We start from the raw sequence: 21,686 nt of genomic DNA on the forward strand, positions 1-21,686 counted from the left end.
CTTGTAACTACTTAATTTTATGCTGAAAGGTCATTTTAAAACTTTGGGCTTTTCAGTTTGGTAATCAAGTTACATTTTAATCTCTTTGTCATATATATGCTAGCACTTAAACTGAAAATAATGAAAGCTTATTTTCACAGTGCTTTTTCTTTCACTGATCATTTTTATTTTTACATTTGTTCCTCATATGGTCTCTCAAGAGAGCAGGAACTCTAATCCCCATTTTGTAAACAGGAGCAGTGGCACAGGCCAAGGCAGCCATTTGGGCTACATAGTGACTGAATGGAGGCCTGGGCACTCTTCAAAAGAGACTCACAGCTCTTTTATTGCTGACCCCTAAACCATTTCTCACAATTGCCCACTTTGACACTTGATCTATGCTCTCTCATGTTTTATAAAATTTTGGGTAAAAGTTGCATGTGTAAGATACACAGACACAGACACAGACACACAGATGTATGTATGTGTGCACGTGGATGCACACACACAAATACTCACCAATGTCCACCTTGGAGCAATTCAAATGCCTTATTGATACTTTCAAAAGGCAATTTATGGGTTATAAGTGGGTCTATATTGATTTTCTTTTGAAGGTAGTCAGTTACCATTTTAGGAATACAGCTTCTGGTTTTATACTCTGTAGAAAGAAAGGAGAAAAATAGCAAGACCTGAAAATAACAAAACTAACCAAAGAATCCAATGAACTATTTGTGTATAAAACTGGCAAAAGCATTCATGGGAGGTAGTCAGCCATTCACCTTTTAATCCTTTTTCTTGGCATCAAAAGCAAAGGCAATTTATTCCAGATCCTCTACATCTGGGTGGTGCTCAGGAGTGTTAAGATCATTCAGAGTCATTGAGGAGCCCTGTATAGGTCAGTCTAGTGGACTGGCAGAGCAGACACAATGCTGTCATGGCCCCTACCTCTGCCCTGTCATCAGGACACGAATTTTTTCTATACCAATTTAAGTTCTAGCTGGTTCAATTTGAGTTACTACAGTTTCCCAAACCTAACATTTCAATCTTTGAAATAAACCTAATTGTGTAGTGGCGTTCGAGGGCAGGGAAGTAGAGTAGCTGTGTTAGATGCTATTGAAACCCTGCCTAGATCCCATTTACTATAATCACCAGGAGCAAGGCAGATGCAGGGATTATTTTCTCCATTTTTATAACTGTGAGGACTAAAGTTCAGAGAGGTGAAATATGTTTCACTGATTATATTAATACATATTTTTAAAATTTTCCATATTTAAAATGCTTTGACATATTGAGGTCTTGGGGACCTGGGGAAAAACCATTCCTTCCAAAGTTAATTAGTTCCAAGGGATAGTAAACAACTTGCCTGACATGCTCACCAACCAGCCCAAGCCTTTAAGCCCAGTCCTTCCCCTCCCCTTTTATCAAGCTTCACAGTGGGACAGTATATCTCTGTCCTAAATTACCCCAGGGCCAGTTACCAGATAACTAGAGAACACACTGTAGCTCAGAAACCATTGAAATGATTTCAAGTTAATTCTAAAATTTCTGAGTTTTATTACTCTATCTTCTATTCCTTTCAGTAAATATTACAATAAAGACAATGACCCACGATTCCCATGTCATTTTGAGACCAGAGCAAAGGATAGGTAGCTGATTATCAAAGAAAAGGAAGTGGGTAGATAGCACTTTCCCATTAACTGTTGGCTAACACCTCCCCCAGGCAGGGGAAGGAGGCATTTTCTAACTTAAGCAATAAGCCCCTGGGCTGCTCTTTTCCTACCTTTTGCTCATATAGTCAAGATAAGAAGAGGAGAAGGCATGAGAAGAAAGGAAACCTAAAATCTAGAAAAAGGCAGGATACCCCCACTTCCCTGGATACAGCTCTGGGTCTCCTTATCCCTTTTAGAGAAGTCTGTGTCTGTTCTATCCCTTAAATAAAATTTGTTTTCTTTCCTTGGCATTTCTTGGATGTTTAATCTTCAATAACAGGGGAACGAGGACCTGATCCTGATTTTCAATTTCTTCTGTCTTCTGATTGAGCCTAGTGCTTCCTTGTATGGCCCTTCATGGAGTGAAGTGCCCCCTTCTCTTAAGAACTGTGGTAATATACTCCTCTTTCAAGGCAATTATCTATGTGTATGTCTTCTTATGATAGTTGATTAAAACAAATCCTGGGGATGGAGGTATATTTTACAACACTAATGTACATCTAGAAAGTATAAAGTTAAACCTAGAATCCAGGTCTTTATATTCCTAGCCCAGTTCTTTATAGCCATTTAGAATTTATTGAGGACTTTTATGAAATGTTAATTAAGATGAGAATAGCAGGATGCCATGGCACACAGTCCCTCAGGAGGCTGAGGCAGGAGGATCAGGTGTTCAAAGCCAGCCTCAGCAATTTAGCAAGGTCCTAAGTAGACTCTGTCTCTACATAAAATATAAAAAGAGGCAGGAGATATGGCTCAGTGGTTAAGCACCCCTGAGTCAATCCAGTGCCCCCCAAAAAAGGTTAAATAAATCAAATTCAGAAAGTTAAGGGTAAGGGTACCCTTAACTTTCCTCTCTTATATGAAAGCTAGAGAAGAGAAAGGAAAATAAAGTTGGGGTTGGAGCTCATGCAAATCAAAGGGACATCAGTAGAGAAAAGAGACCAAGGGGTGGGAAGCAGGGAGGGAGAGAGAGAGTGCTAGAGAGTGATATTGGCCAAATTATATTGTTATATTTTGTATTGTGTGTATATACAAATATGTAATAAAAAATCTCACCAATACATACAATTATAATGTACCAATAAAAAAATGTGGGTTTGGGGGAAGATGGGAATAAAAAGAAAATTTGAACTCTTTTAAAAAAAGAGATAGCCAGCATGTTTTTTATCAGAACTCATGGTACAAAAATTTTCTGTTTCTTAATAAGTGTACTAACCAGTTCCCAATGCTATGCCTGAGATAATTAACTTTAAAGTTATCATATTTCTGGAAGTTTCAGTTCAAGATTAGAGAGGGGCAGGACATTACTTTGGGCCTCTAGGACTGCACTAGATGGGGAACATGAGTTAGAATAAAACTGCTTACATCATGAGTGGGAAACAGGGGAGACGGAGAATGGAGTCCTACCAGAGTCTCTTTTGAGGATGTGCCCCCAAAGACCTAAAGACCTCCCAGAAGGCCCCACCTCTTAAAGCTCCACAGCACCTGCATTCTACCATAGATCATTGAGGGACATTTAACTTCTAAACCATAGTAATAGGTCAATTGGACGAAAATGTTGGGTTATAACATTATTGGTATGCAAAATTTTTGGTAACTAAGAAATCTATCAAATGAAAGTGAGTAAAAGGAAAAGACCATTACACATTTTTTGCATCCAGAATGAGAAATTTTTTGTGATTTTCCTTAGTGTGTTTATATATTGTGTGGGGGAAGGAGATATGGAGGATATGAATGTCAGAAAAAAGTGAATAAATTCCTCCATGGAATCAAGGATAATAATATGATTTAGATATGATTTTAATATGCCCCTCAAGGGTTCATATATTCAAATTTACTCCATTATGTGAGATTTCAAGGGAGCAGAAACAGTCCAACTATGGTTTTGTACAAGGGGAAATTGGAGACATTTAGAGAAGAGATATCCAAGTATGACTCCACATTGGAGTTGCCTGTTTTGTTCTGAAGAAGACACTTAGGGTGATTGTTGAGGTGAGAACTAAGGGTCAACACAGCAAGATTTTCTTCTAGTCTTATTCTGTACTGGGGAGTGGTTCAGAAAAATATTGTAGCTCTCCACCAATTACAGAATGTGAGGGTGCCAATGAGCACCCTAAGAAGTGACTCTTCTGTATCTTATCAATGATGTTAAGCTCATCTCATTTGCTTCTCTAGGTAAAAAAATACGAGTGTGGGGAGGTGAAGGTGTACTTTCCTATTTTTGGTACATTGTCTTCTATTTCCTTTCAAAGAGGTTTATTTTTCCTATGTTCCTTCCCCTCCACTGCTTGCCAACGAGCACACAGGATGTGTAGGTTTCTGGAAAAGGCAAAATGAAAGTAAAATACTCACTTCCCAAAACACCACCTTTCAGGGTTCTCCCAGAGAGAAGCAGCGTTGGGTCAAAAATGAGTTGTGAATTTGTGGGTGGTAATCCAATAATCACACCCACTCCGTAGCTTGGGTGGCACGATTCCAAAGTTGCGACCTAATTTCAGAGATGGATGGATTAGCTTCTCAGCAGCCCTAAATCGTCAACTCACAATTGCAGAACGTGTTCTCAGGGAGGATGTATAGGAGAAGTCATATAGAGTAGGACAGTATGTGGACACTTACTATGATTTGAACAAATTGCTTAAATTCATGATGATTAAGTTTTTCAATCTTTAAAATGAGGATAATGTTACTACTTAGCTAGTAAAAATGATATACAGATTAAATGGGATAAAATATATAAATTACTTGGCTCAGTACAAATTATGAAAGGTGTTCATTTTTTTTTTTTAGTTATAGTATTTTTTTTTTTGGTTGGGGGAGGTACTGTTGTACATGCCTGCAATTTCAAGGTCAGTCCCAGTAACTTAGTGAGACTCTGTCTCAAGATAAAATTAAAAAAGGGCTGGGGATGTAACTCAGTGCTAAAGTGCCTTGAATTCAATCCCCAGTTCCAAAATAAAAACAGAGATAATAATAATAATTTTATCAGGGCTGAGGTAGAGTGCATGGTTAGCATGTTCCTGACTTCAATCCCTAGCACCCAAACAATTTCAATGTGCCCCAAACAAAAAAAAAAGGCAAAGAAAATCAAAATTATAGTAATGTCTTCATGAAGTAATTATAGTAATGTCTTCATGAAGTAATTATAGTAATGTCTTCATGAAGTTAATAAGTACACTCATATTGACAGGCAGTGCTTCAAGATCACTTACTATGGTATCAATAAGTCCAATGGCCTCAAAGGCAAAGTCAGCACCTTTGCCAGTCATTTCTACCACCACCTCCTGGACAGGTTTCTTGAGTTTTTGAGGATTAAGGCAATCAGTGACTCCTAATGCTCTTGCCCGAGGAAACTTCTCCTCCTTGATGTCCACCCCAATGATCCTAGAAGCACCAGAGGCTTTGCAGGCCATGACGACAGCTGAGCCAATTCCTCCAAGTCCAAAAACCACACAGGTGGAACCTGGGGTGACCTGCAAATTCAGAGGATAGAATATAATTAGGCATCCAAAACCGATGCTCTTGTGTTGAAAGAAGTTTCCTCTCCTGAGGAAAGAAAAGGCCTCTTTGGCTTTATCTGTGATGGAAGAAGTTCAGAGAAGTTTAGAGAACAGAGATCAATTTGATGTTATATAGACAGTGTCACTGAAAACAACACAGAAGCACATTCTTACCTTTGCAATGTTAAATACAGGTCCAAAGCCTGTAGGGACCTCACAGCTTAGGATACAGACTGTATCCATGGGAGCATCATCATCAATTTTCCCCACTGCAATTTCATGTACCACAGTATATTCAGTGAATGTGCTTGTGCCATAAAGATGATAAATCTTCCTTCCTCTGCAGGTAAATCTGCTGGTTCCATCTAACATTAATCCAGTTGGAGGAAGAATACTGTTCCACAGATACATAGTGACAAAAAGAGAAATAAATTATTTAGCTCTAAGTTGATAACTGTATCAATGAAAGCAAATGGGGTGAAAGAAAGTCAAAGAAATTGAAACTAACCTTTGCTTCAAGCAGAAGTTGCCCGTGGGGTGCAAGCAAGAACTACATTCTCCACACTCTGGAAGAGGCAACATTAAGACTTTATCTCCTAAGGAAAAAGAACAAAGAAAATGATTATCAACTGGGTGGAGACATTGAATGTAATAAACCCCACCTTTATCTATAAGGTATCATTCATAGTAAATATTTGTGATTGGTTATAATAAAAGTTATCATTATCTTTTAAGTTATTTATAATTTCACTTTGGAATAGAAACAAGTCAATTTTAATGCAAATGGACCTTCAAAGTAGAAAAAAATTGGGGGAATTTATGTTTCATAAAATTGGAATCAAAGGTAAGACAGTGGCATCAATATATGTGGTATAAGGCTCCTCTATTTTGACAGCATTTTTTTTGTACTGGAGATTGAACTACTCAGGGGTACTCTATCACTGAGATACATCCCCGATGCTTTTTATTTTTTATTTTGAGACAGGATCTTGCTAAGTTTCTTAGGCTTACCTTGAACTTGTCATCCTCTTGCCTCAGCCTCCCAAGTAGCTGGGATTACAGGTACATGCCAAAGTGCCTGACTTATTTTGGTAGTGTTCTATCCCAGGAGAAAGATCAAGTTTGCATTTAATATATACTTGATATTTGTTGAAACAATGAGTTAATACTCCAATGCTAATGCCAGAATTAATATTTATTATGAAATGTTTTATTATTGAACAAGAGTCTAGAATTTGAGGGAAAGCTTCCTGTGTCCTCAATCCTTGCTCTGTCATTAAGTAGCTAAATTAATAAAATGATTATTTTGCCAAGGCTTCTATTTCCTCACAAAGTGGTTTTAAAATATCTATGACATGTGTGTGTATTGTTAGAATAACATATATAACATAGTAAAAGTTTTGAAACATGAACAGTATAAAAATGCAAATACAAAGTCTGAAAGAAACTTTTATAAATGATACCTATTCCAGACAATTTAGAAGATTATTGTGTGTGTGTGTGTGTGTGTGTGTGTGTGTAGAAAAAAATTGTCAATCATACATATTTTAAATTTACTGGTATTAGAATACATTGTATATATTTTCAATTCTTAGTTTAATTTTGGGAATATAGATTTGCCATAATCTGTATGGAAACGAGTAGATTGTGTTTTTTGTGGGGGAGGGGAGGGAGGGTACCAGGGATGGACTCAGGGGCACTCGACCTACCATTGAGCCACATCCCTAGCTCTATTTTGCATTTTATTTAGAGACAGTGTCTCACTGAATTGCTTAGCACCTGCTAAGTTACTGAGGCTGGCTTTGAACTCGAGATCCTCCTGTCTTAGCTACCCAAACTCAAACTGGAACATTCTGAATCTTAGGTTGCTTATATGGTGCACTGTACCTGGTGTGTGAATGCATTTTAATGTTTTTGTCAAAGTATGATGGATTCCGTATTTTACAGTGCTGTTGGGGAATAATTTAAAAGCTAATTTGAACAGGAGTTGACACCGTATCTGGCCCTTACTTACCTGGTTTCACACTGGTTACACCTTCTCCAATGCTCTCTACGATCCCAGCTCCCTCATGACCCAAAATTGCAGGAAGTTGTACTTTGTCTTTTCCTTCCAGGATGTGCTTATCTGTACCACAGATCCCAGAGGATATAATCTGAAAGGTGATTACGTGATTGGAGATAAAATGCCTTGTCATAAAATGACTGAGTCTTTCATAAAAATGCAATATTTCCAACTTTAGAGGCAGAATATATTCTTTCAAACTTGGGCTATACATTTGAGGCATTATTGATTGTGTCCCTATAATAGAGCTGTTTCAGGAAAAGGACCAAAGCATTTGGTTTATCAGTCTATATAATTACCCTAGACCTCTTTAACATCATAAACACCACTGAATTATTTTCTGCCTCTTTGTCAAGAGGAGCTATGCATTCTGTGAGATATGATGAAGCACACAACCCAAACTTGAGCGTCTGTTTTGATACATACACCCTAACAGAAGAAACCCTGGGTGATAATATTTATGCTGTTCTCCCTGCCTTGCCCTCTACCTGCCAGTAGAAGAAGCCAAAACACAATGCTTTTCATGTTAAGTCCCCACCCAGATCTTGGCTTGCTAGTTCATAATATGCAGTTAATATCCAAAAGAATAGGTGAAAGGCCCCTTTTCCCCCCTAATACTCTGCTTTGGTGCACAGTTTTCTTTCCATTTTCTCTTTGTAATCAGTCTCTTTATCCAGCTATTCTAGTAAAAAAGGTTAAGTTGGTTTTCCCCCACGGTATTGAAATTTCACAGTTGGAAGGAGTTGGTGGCAAATCAAAGGTTAGCCTCTCATTGCACATTTCACTTGGTACACTCATAAGGCACCCTTTCCATTTAGATATTCTCTTCACTGTTTTTTCTCTACTCAACAGTCATTGACCCTGGAGCTTTGGTACTTTTGGCAAATCTGATTGCTCAGTTCCAAGATGACTTATTTTCTTATTCCTTTGTGATCTTTGGAGGTTGAAAATATCTATTTCTATGGGTTCTGCAAGTGTTTGCTCAGGCTTTTTGCTTGCATAACTGTCCTGCAAGCTCATGTCTCTCTGCCTTGAGTTTTGTCTGCAGGAAATCTCTGATTAATCATGCATCTTGATATTCAATCCCTATTCTATCAGAAAAATAATCTGCTAGGTTTCTCTACAAATAAAAATAATCTTCCTTTTCACTCTTTTGTTTGTTTTTCAAATTACTTTAGGCTGTTCTCCTATCTTTTGTACTTTGAATGAACTTTATGGTCTATCCCTCTCCCCCAATTTCAGTGAGCTATATGAAATGTCCCTAGTTTTCTAGTAGCTAGGCTTTGGCACACTGCATCAACTAGTTCAAAATAAAATTTGAAACCGAGCACCTTATTTATGAAATTAGAACTTAACTAGCAAGAATATTTTAAAGTATAACTGAGAAATTCTACATAGAGTAGTTCAGCTTTCAGTTGTGGCAAGCGAGGCTTTTCCAGATTCAACTTTCCAAGGATAAGTAAAAAAGCTGGCCACCATATATGCAACAGATGACAAGCCATGGAATAAATTCAAATTGAGTTTCAACTGATTGAATGTAACGTTAATTCAGTGACATCCTACAGAAATGTATAACCTGAATCTAACTGGGAGATCTCACATTAAATAAACTGAATAGAATTTTTAGTCACCTTTGTGTCACTGTAAACAAAATGTCTGACAAGAACAACTTGGAGTAGGAAGGATTTGTTTTGATTCATGGTCTAAGAGGATTCAGCCATTGGTCAGCTGCGTTCAAGGCAGAAACACCATAATGGAAGGATGAGGCAGAGGAAGGCTGTTCAATTCATGGCAGCTGGGAAGGGAAGAGAGAGGGGCTGTGGAAAAGATCAACCCTCTGTTATGGTTTGGATATAAAGTATCCCCAAGAGCTCCTGTGTAAATGCAACAATATCCAGAGGTAAATAACTGGCTTATGAAAGCTATAACCCAATCAGTTCATCCTAGTTTGAACCTACAAACTGCGTGGTAATTGTAAACAGATGAGGCATGATTGGAAGAGGTGTGTCACTGGGGTGTGCTCTGAAAGGATGCATTGCCCCTGTGGCCCCTCCCTTGCTTCTTCTTTCTGCTTCTGTGTCCAAAGCCACCTCCAAGATTCAAGGCAACCTCTCAGCTGTGAGCTGTAAAAATTATAAAGCAATTTACATGCTTCCAATATACAATGCCACAGAGAAAACATCCATTGAAAAGGGAGGAATAGGGGCAAGAAGGAATGGGACCAAAGCAAAATCGAAACCCAGTGGGGCAAATGTTAAGTCCCAAAACTCTACGTCCAGAAACTGAAGTATGTGGTGGTTTTCTTGCAGTCTGGCCAGACAAAGCACTAAAACTGGGGTCAAGGAAGTAGGATCGTTGAAGAGATTGCCACCACTAAAAAGAAGTTAATTGTCTTGCAGAATGACATAGTGTTATAGTTGAGATGTGAGGTTTCCCTCAAAAGCTCATGTGTGAGATAATGTGTGTTTCCTCTGTGCCATTGTATATTGGAAGCATGTAAATTGCTTTATAATTTTTATAGGAGCTGACAGCTAAGGGTTTGCCTTGAGTCTATGGACTTAGATTTTTGAGCAATGCTGGAACTCTGGAGATTATGGGTACTCTTGCAGATGTACTAAAAGGAATTTTTCATTGTGAAGTAGTCATGAGATTTTGGGGCCCATGAGTGGAATGTTATGATTTGGATCTGTAATATTGCCCCTAGAAGCTCATGTGTTATTAAATGCAGCAATATTCAGAGATGAACTGTTTGGATTATGAAGCATGTGATCTCATCAGTAGATTAATTTATTTGATGGATTAATAATTTCAATGAATTTACTGGGAAGTGATGAAAAACTACCGGCAGGTGTGTCATGGCTGGAAGAAGTAGTTCATTGAGGCACGGCTTCAGGACTATGTCTGTCCCTGACACTAACTCTTTCTCAATTTCCTGGCTACCCTGAGCTGAGCACCTGTCCTCTGCCATGCCCTTCCACCATGATGTTCTGTGTCACCCCAGGACCAGATCAATTGTTTTAACCCACCATGGATTGAGTCCTCTGCAACCATGATCCAACATAAACTTTTCCTCCTCTTAAGTTGGTCTTTTAAGTATTCTGGTCATAATGATTAAAAGCTGACTAACAGTTTCTTACAAAATAAATGCAAAATTTCTTTTTTAAAAATATTTTTTTCCCTTCTTTTTTAGATTTTATTCAAATATGTCTGTTGGTACAAGGTGAAAATTCTTTGAAGATGAGATGTGAAATGGAAGAGGAGGATTCAATGCTTAAGTCTACTGGTAATTCTGATAAAAATTTATGATGAAGAAGTATAACATTTTGAGTCATTTCAATGAAATAGTAAACAAGGCCAAGGATAGTCAAGACATTTTGAAGAACAAATTATAGGACTTATTCTGTATGATAATATAAATCTATGGTAATGCAAGCATTTGGTTTTGGTACAATGATAAGTGTACCAATAGGTTAATGGAGCATAATTAAAATTAAGAAATAGACCCAGACATACTAGCCATTTGATTTAGAGAAAAAGTAGCACTAAAGTGTAGGGGTAAAGGCAGAATTTTCAAATAACTTGGTCAATTTGTTATATAAGTAGGAAGAAAGTTAATCTTGGATTCTACCTCACAACAAACATAAAAGAATTATTGCCAGGCATTTTTTTACTTGTAGATCTGAATGCAAAGTGTAAAGCAGTTAAGATTCTAGACAAAAACAAGGAAATTATCTTCTGATCTTGGGCCAGGGAATGATTTCTTAATTGGGCCATAAAAGGCACTAATCATTAGGGAAAACATTTATAAATTGGACTTCAGTAAATTATGAAATTCTCTTCAAGTGTGTAAACAATAGAGTGAAAAGAAACCAGAGTGGAAGATGAAATTTGCCCCAGTTATAATCAACTGAGGAGTCATATCTAGACAATATATATATATATATATATATATATATATATATATATATATATATATATTGAATGTCTACAAATAAATAAGGAAAAGATGGACAACCCAATAGAAAAAAGAACCAAGGCACTATAATCTACTTCACAACCCATTATATCTGAATGGCCAAAAGCATATGAAACATACTCAAACTTCTTAGTCATTGAGAAAATGTACTTTAAAATAATATGATGATGCAGTCTCTGTAAGAACTAAAATGAAATAATTGATTATGCAAAACACTGAATGTGGGGAAACTAGAATTATCTTGTGTTTCTAGTGGGAATATTATTTTATTCTTATTTATCAATTATGTGTCAGTTCTCCTAAGTTTGTTGGACACTAGATCTTGGTAGCAGATAGGCTGCTCTGTGCTATGATAAGGATGACAAGGGGGAGAAGAAATATGCTATTGTGGTTCTCAAATAGTCACAAGAAGACAGTGGTAATAAAGAAACTATTTCTCTCCTAAACATTTTAATGGGTGAAGAGCAATATTGCCACTTTCCCAGTTAGACTGGGACATACCTTATCTGTTTAAAAAATGTTATGAATTTTGCCACTTTATTTAATGAAGGAAAGAAGATATTGACTCTCCATAGCTAACAGGAATAAAATAAAAAGGCATAAAAATCCCTTAAATGTTGCTATTGAGAACTTCTAATGAATTACATAGAAAGCATTCTAACATCAGTAGTAAAACTATTTTACCAGATAGTAGTGTCTGACCCTATCAGGATCAAATCTGACTCTATCAGAAAGTGTTACTTTACATCAAAATGTGTTTAAGATGGTTTATCCATTGCCAATGACCATAATAGAGAAAAATATGTGAAAGAGAAAAAAAAAGTGTTCAGATGAGAAATATTAAGAAATGATTTACCCCTAGTTAACAGGTAAAACCGGAACCAAATTTCCATATTATGTTATCAGGTACATCTAAATTTTTCTGCAGGTAACAATTGGAAATTGATTGTTCTACAAAATGCTCTACTTTGAACAAGTGCAAATTGAAAGTCTAAAAACTTACTATGATTAATAACAAAGATTTGGAAGCAGGATCTGGCAATCCAGTGCTGATAGTCTTGGCCATAGTAGGACAAGATGTAGTGCTATTTTCTGAAACCTAGCAGAAGAATCCTAGATGGGGCAAAGCTCTCTTACAACCAGAATGTTTAAATTGCAGGAACTGGAGACTAAAAGTAGAATCTCATATCATTCTTATGTTTGTTAATCATATAAATGCATTCAAAAATTTTTCAGAATGTAGGTTCAATCATTATTAATAAATAGGAGCTACCTAGTGTATTTGATGCTTGAAGTAAATTGTGTATTATAGGTGAATTTTAATATAAGTGAAGCATCAAATTGTTGAATCTAAGCAATTATTAAAATTTCCCACAGATGGATATTTTATTTTCTCAATTTGTATTTAGTTTTAAAACAAAAAACTGACAAGTTTTAAAACAAAAAAATCTATTAAAAAAGAGTAAATGCCCATTTAAAGGCATTTAATAGTTTTAAAGACTTAATTTGGAGATAGCTAAATATTTTGTGTATAAAGTAAAATTTGCACTTAAGGAATTATTAATTTGTATAATTCAGACTAAAGAATTTACCTTGAGTAACTTTTTTAAGTTAGGTACATCAGCAAGAAGTTATTCTTACTCTTTTAAAATATATATGTGAATGTCTTTATTTTGCCTTAATTTTTGAAAGATAGTTTTGCTAGATTCCTCTTGATCAATGCTTTTTTTTCTTCAAACACTTTGAGTATGTTATCACATTGCCCTCTGAACTCTATTGTTTCTGATGTTAAATCAATTGTTAGTCTTATTGAGGATACCTTCTATGTGATTTGTTCTTTTCTCTTGTGCTTTTAAGATTTTCTCTTTTCCTTTTCATTTTATTGTGTTAAAACAATATGATTTCTATTTGCTTAATTAAATTTAAGTGTACAATACATTATTGTTGACTACAGGTACAATGTGGTACAGCAGGTTTTTTTTTTAACTCAACTGAAGGAAGAATATACACAGGAGAAAAGATAGTCTCTCTAATAAATGATGTTGACTTGTTTAACTGAAACTTTATTCTTACTGATTAGTAACTCTCCATTTCCCTTTTTCTCCCAGCTCTAGAAACCACCACACGAGTCTTTGGTTCTATGAGTCTATATTAGATATTTGATATCAGTAGAGTCATATATTATTTGTCATCCTGAGATGCACTTATTTTACAGCATAATGTTCTCAAGGTTCATATATATTATCACAGATTGCAGAGTTTCCTTCTTTATAAAAACCAAGTAGTATTCAAATGCATGCATAAAGCACATTTTTTTATTCATCTGTTGATGGATATTTAGGTTGTTTCCACATCTAGACTATTATGAGTAGTGCTGACATAAGCATGGGAGAGTTGTATCAGTAGTATTTACATACTGATTTCAATATTTTGGATAAATATCCAGGGGCTGCCTTATATGGTTGTTCTATTATTTAATTTCTTGAAGAAATCTCCATATTATTTTTATTATGGGTGCTACAATTTGAATTCCCATCAACAGCTAGCAAGAGTTCTAACTTCTCTACATCCTTGCTAAGAGTTGATATCTTTTGTTTTTGATAATAGACAACCCTAACAGGTATGAGGCAATATCACATTGCAGTTTTGATATGCATTTCCCTAGTAATTAGCATTTTTGATAAACATTGATCATTTTTTGATAAACACATTGACCAATTGTATGTTTGCTTTGAAAAAATGCAATTTACGTCTTTTGCCCATTACATTCTTTTCTTACTATTGAGTTAATAGAAGTTCCTTATGGTAGTTTAGATATTTACCCCTTATTATTTATAAGGTCTGAAAATATTTTCCTCTCATTCTATTGGTTGCCTTTTCATTCTGGTACTTATTTCTTTTAATTTCTTCATGTCCATGAAGTCATTACCAAGACCAATGTTGTAAATATTCCCTCTATGTTTTATTATAGTAGTTTCAGACTTCATGTTTAAGTCTTTAATCAATTTTGAATTGATTTTTGTATACAGCATGAGAAAATTTCCATTTTCAACCTTTTGAATGTGGATATTCAATTTTCCCAACAATATTTGTTGAAGAGACTATCTTTTCCCCATTGTGTATTCTTGGCATACTCATCAAAGTTTATTGTTTCTGTGTAAGTTTATTTATAGTCTATTTCATTGGCTCATATATCTACTTTATGCCAATACCATATTGTTGTGAGAAAAAAAGAAGAAGGAGGAAGAAGAGGAGGAGGAGGAGGAGGAGGAAGAGGAGGAGAAAATATAGATAAAATAAAAAGCAGAACAAAAAAGGAAAAATTATATAAATACAAATCAAGAGGGAAAATTAGAAAAAAGAAAAATCCAATTAAAGAATAAACACAGAATAAGACAAAAGTAAGAGAAAATGGTGAGATATAAAAAGTAATAATAAAAGAACAGATGGAGGAAAGAAAATGGGTCAAAAATTCTTCTTAGCCAAGGTTCTTGGAAACATCTCTCACCTGTTCTTTAAGATTGGAATCTACCAGGTATGGTGGGCAAGGTAATTAATTGCAGCTGCTGCTTGTTGTCATGCCTCTCAGTTGTCACCAAATAAGTTATGATGGAAAGCAGGCTGTGCCCCACTTTTCTCACAAAACAGGTTAAGGAACGTTTACAATGTCATATTCCCTCCAGAGGTTTTTAGATTGTGCCATCAACTTCCAGGGCTCACCTATAGTCCCTCACCTCCTCAAATAGTTACACACTTACTGCTACTTTGTTTCTACTCCCTGGAGAAGCAAACTAGGGCAAGTTATCTCTTGAAAACCACCTTGAAATCCCTGTTTGGCATCCTTTTGTTTCTACTTAAAGAACTCATTTATTTATTTAAAAGATCCATCTAGTGGTGATTAACTTCCTTGGCTTTTGTTTTGTTTGTGAAAGTCTTTATTCTTCTTTGTCTTTTGGAGGACAGTTTTGTGAGAAATAGCATTTTTTTGTTGGACTTTTTGTTCCTTTCATGACCTTTTGGGGTCTTTTTCTGTAACCATGGATAGTTTTATTGAGATTCGCTTGTATGTGACTAATCACTTTGTTATTGGTAATGTTCTCTTTAACTTTGACAATTTGATTAAAACATATCTCAGTTTAGATCTTTGAGTTCATCTTATTTGGGTTTCTTGGCCCATTTTCTTCCCTGGATTTGAGAAGTTTTCACTCATTATTTCTTTGAGTAAGCTTTCTAATCTTTTCTTTCTTTTGTTTAGGATTTCCAAAGTCTATAAATTGGTCTGCTTATTGATATCCCATAGTTTCTTTAATCTTCCTTTAATCATTTACTTCCTTTTTTTCCTTGACTGAATTTTTTTCTAACCTAAGTTCACAGATAATTTCTTCTGGTTGGTCTATTCTGCTGTTGAACCCCTTTAGTAAAATTTTAAGTTAGTTAAGGTATTCTTCATCTCTATGGTTTTTGTTTGATGAACTTTAATGTTCTCAAAGGATCTAATTAAAGTTTGCTGATTATTTCTTTTGCTTGCTCAGATCTGCTCCTGAATGCCTCCTATGGAAATTTTATATCAGTGATTATACTTTTCAGCTCAATATAGTTGCTTTAAAGATGAATCATTGTCATCTTTAAAAATAAATTCTATATTATTTTATGTTGTTCTTTGAACATTTATAATAGCTGATTTTAAATCTTTAAAATCTCGTAAGTCCAAGTTATGAGATCTCTGAAAAGCACTTTAAATTGCTTACTTTTTCCAGTATAATGCTCAACTGTTTCTTTATATGTCTTAGGATTTGTCAAAAACTGAATATTTAGATAATAGAATAGTATCTCTGAATTCTGATTAGTCTCTTCTTCCTATCCCCTTCCAATCCTTTCATTGTGCTTTTTCTAGGGTCAGACTTAGGTTTTCAGTTTTTTCCCCTATATTTTTATTTTTAAACCTGGCTTCCTACAATTTTCCCCTGGGTCAGCATCTTGAGGAATGTTTTCCATTCTTTCCCATGGTAAGTAATAATTAGCAGCTTTCAAGCGCCCATTTTGGTTGCTCCTGAGGGAAAGGTGCCTAGTGTTTATCCATAGTCTTTTGGACCTCCATGGATGAACATGATCTTAGTAGACTCCTTTTAATAGTATCCTTGGCTGGCGCTCTGCATTGAACTTGCTGCTACCAGTTTCATGGAGCTTTCAGTCTTCTTAATTGCTCATCACTAAGATCTCTGCTATGATTTGGATATGTTTTGTAGCTTGAGGTTCATGTGCTTGAAACTTGGTCCTCAATATAATAGTATTGAGAGGTGGTTGTTATGGTTTAGATAGGAGATGTCCTCAAAAGCTCATGTGTGAGACAAAGCAAGAAAGTCTGGAAGTGAATTGATTGGGCTATGAGCATTCTAACCTAATCAGTGAATTACTTCTTTGATAGAGATTAATGGGTGGTAACTATAGGCAGGTAGGGTGTGGCTGGAGAAGGTGGGTCCCTGTGGGTGCACTTTTGGATATATTTTTTGTCCTTGTTGAGCAGAGTTCTCTCTCTGCTTCCTGTAGCTATGTAGCTCTGTTCCCAGATGCTTTCCCCTGTCACACCCTTCTGCCATGATGTTTCGCCTCCCCTCAGGTACAGAGTAGTGGAGTTGGCTGTCTTAAGGATTAAGACCTCTGAAACCATGAGTCAAGTAAACTTTTCCTCGCTAAAGTTGTTCTTGTCAAGTCTTTGGACAGAGCAGGAAAGAGCTGACGAAAACAGTGGTGATAACTTTAAGTGGTGGGTTCTATTGTGAGGTGATTAGGTAATGTTGACACTAAACTCATGAATCGATTAATGTCTTTCTCAATAACTAATAACTTATAGTCTCATAGGAACCAGTTAGGTCTAGCTGGACTGGATTAGTTATTGAGAATTTCTCCTTCTATTTCTCTGCCATGTTGTAACACAGCATGTTGTCCTCACCAGAAACTAATCACTAGAAACTAATCATGTTAGCACCATGCTCTTTGACCTCTGAAACTGTGAGTTAAATAAGCCTCTTCTTAAAAATAAAGTATCCAGTTAAAGGTATTTTGTTATAGCAAGAGAAAACACACTAAGACAATCTCTTCAGAAATGAGTCTTTTCATACTCTTTTCCAAATAAAGTTATCCCCCTTAGCAGGGCTGCAGAATTATGAATCTTTCATGCCTATTTCTGTGGTTAAAATTTCTACGTTAATGCAACAAATTTGGGGGTGAAGGCAATGACTTGTTACCTAAAATGACACCTTTGCCCTATGAGTTGGTAAATTCTTGCAAGGGACTGAGATGTGTCCAATTCATACTCATATTGAAGCCCTAACCCCCACGTGATGAGGTATTTGGAGATGGATATTTTGGTGGGAGGTAATTAAGTTTAAATGAAATCATGAGGGTAGGACACCCATCGCTCGATTACTATCCTTATAAAAAGAAACCAGACAGCTTTCTTGTTTTCTCTACCATGCGAGGACATGGCAAAGAGATAGTCATTGTGAGCCAGAGTCATCACCAGAGCTCAACCATGCTGACACCCTGATCTTGTAGACTTCCAGCCTCCAGAACTGGGAGAAAAATGCCTGTTTGAACTACTGTTCCATTATAGCTTGAGTATGTTCATACAGTTCTCATCTTGCCCTGCCTGGTGTGATCTTCTTCCTTACTAGTGAGCACTGTGGAGGAAGGTGGGTGATTTGGGCCAGGTATCCTAGAAATGATGCATCTAGAGTGGAGACTCCATGGGTAGGAGATGGGTTGGGGAATGGTCTCAGTTTTCTCATCCATTCCACTGGGAGTAGAGAATCTGCTTGTTGTTATCTTACTCCATTTTTCTGCTACTACACCAGAATGTCACAGATTGCATAACTTGTAAACCACAGAATTCTTTTTGGCTCACAGTTGTGGAGGCTGGATCTAACAGTATGGAATCTGGTACCCTACAAGGGCCTCCCCTCTGTGTTTTAATATGGCAGAGGGCTAAGTGAGCCTGTGTGAAACAGAGAGAGATATGGGTACTGATTTTACCCTTTTATCAGGAGCCTACTTCCATGATAACTAACCAACTCCCACAACAATAGTCTGGATCCATTCATGAGATGATAGCTCCATGACCTAATTTTCTCTTAAAGGTACCACCTCCCAATACCCTTAAATTGGCAATTAAATTTCAACATGAGTTTTGGAAGGGGCAATCAAACCATAGCAGTTATAATCAGAATAACTTTATAATTGTGAATAAAAGAGGTTTATGATTCAACAATTGCTCACGTAGATTTTCAAAATTTAAAAAACAATAATATATTTAAAATATTTAGTGACATTTCAATATTTATGTACCTTATGTTTCTGACATTTTCACACAATTCAATGATCTTACTATTAAATACAGTAATATAGAGCTGGTGTAAATCATAGGAATTCTTGATTTTCTTTAAATATAAAATGTCATTTTTTTCCTCTTAAAATGCAAAATAATTATAAACACACATCTGCATTCATGCCTACTAAAAGTCTCATTTATATTTACCTTAATTCGAACTTCACCAGCTTTTGGTGGATCAACTTCAATTTTCTCAATAGACAGGGGGGCATTTGTTGTCCAGGCAATGGCTGCCCGGCATGTGATAACCTATATATATAAAGACAAAATGACAAAGTGGTCTTATTCCTATTGATCTAAAATCGGGTAAGACATTTAGTTACATTCCCACTTACAATACTGAATGGTCATTCTGCTTTATCAGTTTGAAATATAAATAATAGACTTCATTCATTGAAAATAATCACATGTATATTTTTATACATTAATAATATAAATTGGGAGTCAAATGATTTATATATACACATATATATCTCTATATTTATATATGTAAGTAGCTCTCTATAGACATATATCTATATCAATATGATTATATATGTGCACACATATATATCTATATCTTTATATATCTTTATATATATATAGATATAGATATAGATATAGATATGTAGTCTTTGTCTCAAAATTGTTTTATTCCAGTTATCTGAATGATACTTAGGGGATTTCTCATCTGTATTCCAAATGTCATGAGATATTAATATTGTCCAACGAGCTTATGGATCCCAGTTCAGTTTTCTAAATATAGATTTCTACATTGTAAATTCTAATAGTAATCATCTATTTAAAATAGAGAAAACTGGAATTTATTGTGAAAAGATTATTATAAGAAAAGAGAAATAGGAAAAGAAATAGTGTTAATTTTGGAAATAGGGAAAGAAATAGTGTTAATTTTGTTTCTTTAGCCACAGTTTATTTCCATAACACATCATATAGAATATTTTATTCTATCTTCATAGTTCTTGTGCCTTATAACCTTTATTCATTTACTGCATTTTTATTTTAAAATCTTTACACAGCTCAAGCTTTGATAGTTATCTATTGATTTTTCTGTATTAGTAGGTGGCTCTATTTGGCAGATTCTTTTAGCGCTAGAAAGATTTTATTCTACTTTACAGAAGGATTAAGTTGTTTTTTAAATGATAAGAGTTCTTACTTTATCACAATTGTGAATTTGTTTTTTAAAAATCAATTTACAAATGACCAGGAATTCTTCCTCTGTGTAAAGCTTGGTGGTGTATATATACTCACATGGTATCTTTAACAGCCTTAAATACATCTACTGACAAGAAGATTAATGAAGCTACATTTGAAAAGCAAACCAGCACTTACTTTGTTGGATGTTTCTGTGAAGAGTTTGGCTTGCTCCATCTTTCCTTATGGCTGGTTTAGAAGTGAGAACTCTGTCTCTTCTCACCAGCTTTTATGGAGCCTCAGAGTTTCGTCCCACCTGAGAGTGACTCATCTACTACATAGCAACCAAGTGAGGAGGGAAGGGAAAAGGAGAGAAATAAAAGGTTGAGGAAAGGATGCAAGAAAATGCAAAATATGAAACTGAGGAGAAGGATGAAGAAGAGCAAATCTCGAGGAGAAAAAATGGAGAGCTCGTGAAAGAAAAAGAGGAAAGTAAATAAGGGTTTTTAAAAGAACGTGAAAAAAAAAAAACGATGAAGGGAAAGTAGCAACCTCCCCCAAAGCATATATTGTGTTTTATAGTTTGGAAATTCTTTTACATCCATAATGTCACTTGATCCTTCACAAGACAACTAGACTAATTTTCTTATGAGGAGACTAAAGTTCAGAAATGATTGCAGGTTAATTTTAATTAGAGCTCAAATAAGGTTTCTGATTTCAAATCCCATGATTTTGTGGGAAGAATTATGAAGAAAGTATAAAAAATGCTGAGAAGTGAGAAAAATTTAGAAAGAATGGTAAAGATTGTGAAAGGTAGAAGAACAGGAATTATCATACGAAAATAAAAAATTAAAGACTTATTTTGGAAGGAGTTAAACTTGTCAGACAGAAACCTAATTCAAACTGTTTAATGCAAAACAGGAGTTTTATTCGTCATGTTGTTTTGGAGACAGAAAGATCAAGCACAAGCTTTTTCACCTTGGCACTCATTCTTTGGACAATTACAGGTTATCAGTCGTCTGCTGACAGGTAATGATGATAATGATGAATAAAAATGGTGAAAATAAGACATAGTGCTTCTCCTTCTCTAGCTGAAACCTGTTTCTGTTGGCTTTATGGTAAAACTCATTTATTTAATCTAGCTTTTCTATTTATAATTTCACCCTTCTATCTCAGTAGACTTACTTCAAAACTTTATTCTGTTCTTTTCATTTAATTTTCTTTAAGTTTATTTTAATTTTTATTTTGAGACAGTGTCTCTCACTTTTAATTTTTATTTTGAGACAGCGTCTCTCACTAAGCTGCTTAGGGCCTTACTAAATTGCTGAAGCTGGCTTTGAACTTCCATTATCTGAGTTTCTGGGATTACAAGCATGTGCCATCACACGGAGCTAATGCATTCATTTTTATTGTGAAGTAGTATTCTATTGAATTTATTGATAGACACCTGGGTTGTTTTAGTTTTGGCTTATTACAAATAATAATGTCATGCACATTGACTAATTCAATGTCATGAAGATTTATATTTAGTTTTCTTCAGACATTTTCGTAGTTTTAGCTTTTAAATTTAGGTCCTTGATTTATTTTGATTCAATCTTTGTGTATGGTATGAGGTAGGGATCAAACTTCTTTTGTATGTGGATAACAGTTATTCCAGGCTCATTTCTTGAAAATATATTCTTTCCCTATTGAATGGTCTTGGCATCCTTGCCAAAAATCAATTAGCCATAAGTATATGGGGATATTTCTGAAATCTGTTGCTATTTTATTGATTTCCATGTCCATTTTTTATGTCTGAAACTGTCTTTATTGTATCTTTGTAGTAAATTTTACATCTTTCAGTTATTTCAGATGGTGAGAGAAAACAAATATGGTCTCTTTTATTCCATCTTGACTTGAAGTGATTTTTTTTCCTTGCCTAGGTTTTGTTAGTGTAGAGAAATGC

At 35.3% G+C, this 21,686-nt stretch overlaps 1 protein-coding gene and 1 long non-coding RNA gene across 2 annotated transcripts in view; one reads left to right on the top strand and one right to left on the bottom strand.

Annotated features, from left to right (window-relative positions):
• Positions 1-21,686, top strand: part of LOC144257267 (uncharacterized) — a 146,799-nt gene that overhangs the window by 65,645 nt on the left and 59,468 nt on the right. The window contains exon 3 of the long non-coding RNA XR_013344411.1: positions 10,438-10,530. This is a non-coding gene — a long non-coding RNA (uncharacterized LOC144257267). The remainder of the gene's footprint in view (positions 1-10,437; positions 10,531-21,686) is intronic.
• Positions 495-19,978, bottom strand: LOC113189376 (alcohol dehydrogenase 1-like). Its single transcript, XM_077803418.1, has 8 exons — positions 19,940-19,978; positions 18,758-18,859; positions 7,200-7,338; positions 5,694-5,781; positions 5,360-5,579; positions 4,898-5,158; positions 4,041-4,176; positions 495-637 (listed from the first exon to the last, which is right to left on the bottom strand). The coding sequence occupies exons 1-8, from the start codon at positions 19,976-19,978 to the stop codon at positions 495-497; spliced, it is 1,128 nt and encodes a 375-aa protein (XP_077659544.1).

Source organism: Urocitellus parryii, chromosome 10 (assembly GCF_045843805.1).
Source record: "Urocitellus parryii isolate mUroPar1 chromosome 10, mUroPar1.hap1, whole genome shotgun sequence".
Classification (NCBI taxonomy): Eukaryota; Metazoa; Chordata; class Mammalia; order Rodentia; family Sciuridae; genus Urocitellus; species Urocitellus parryii.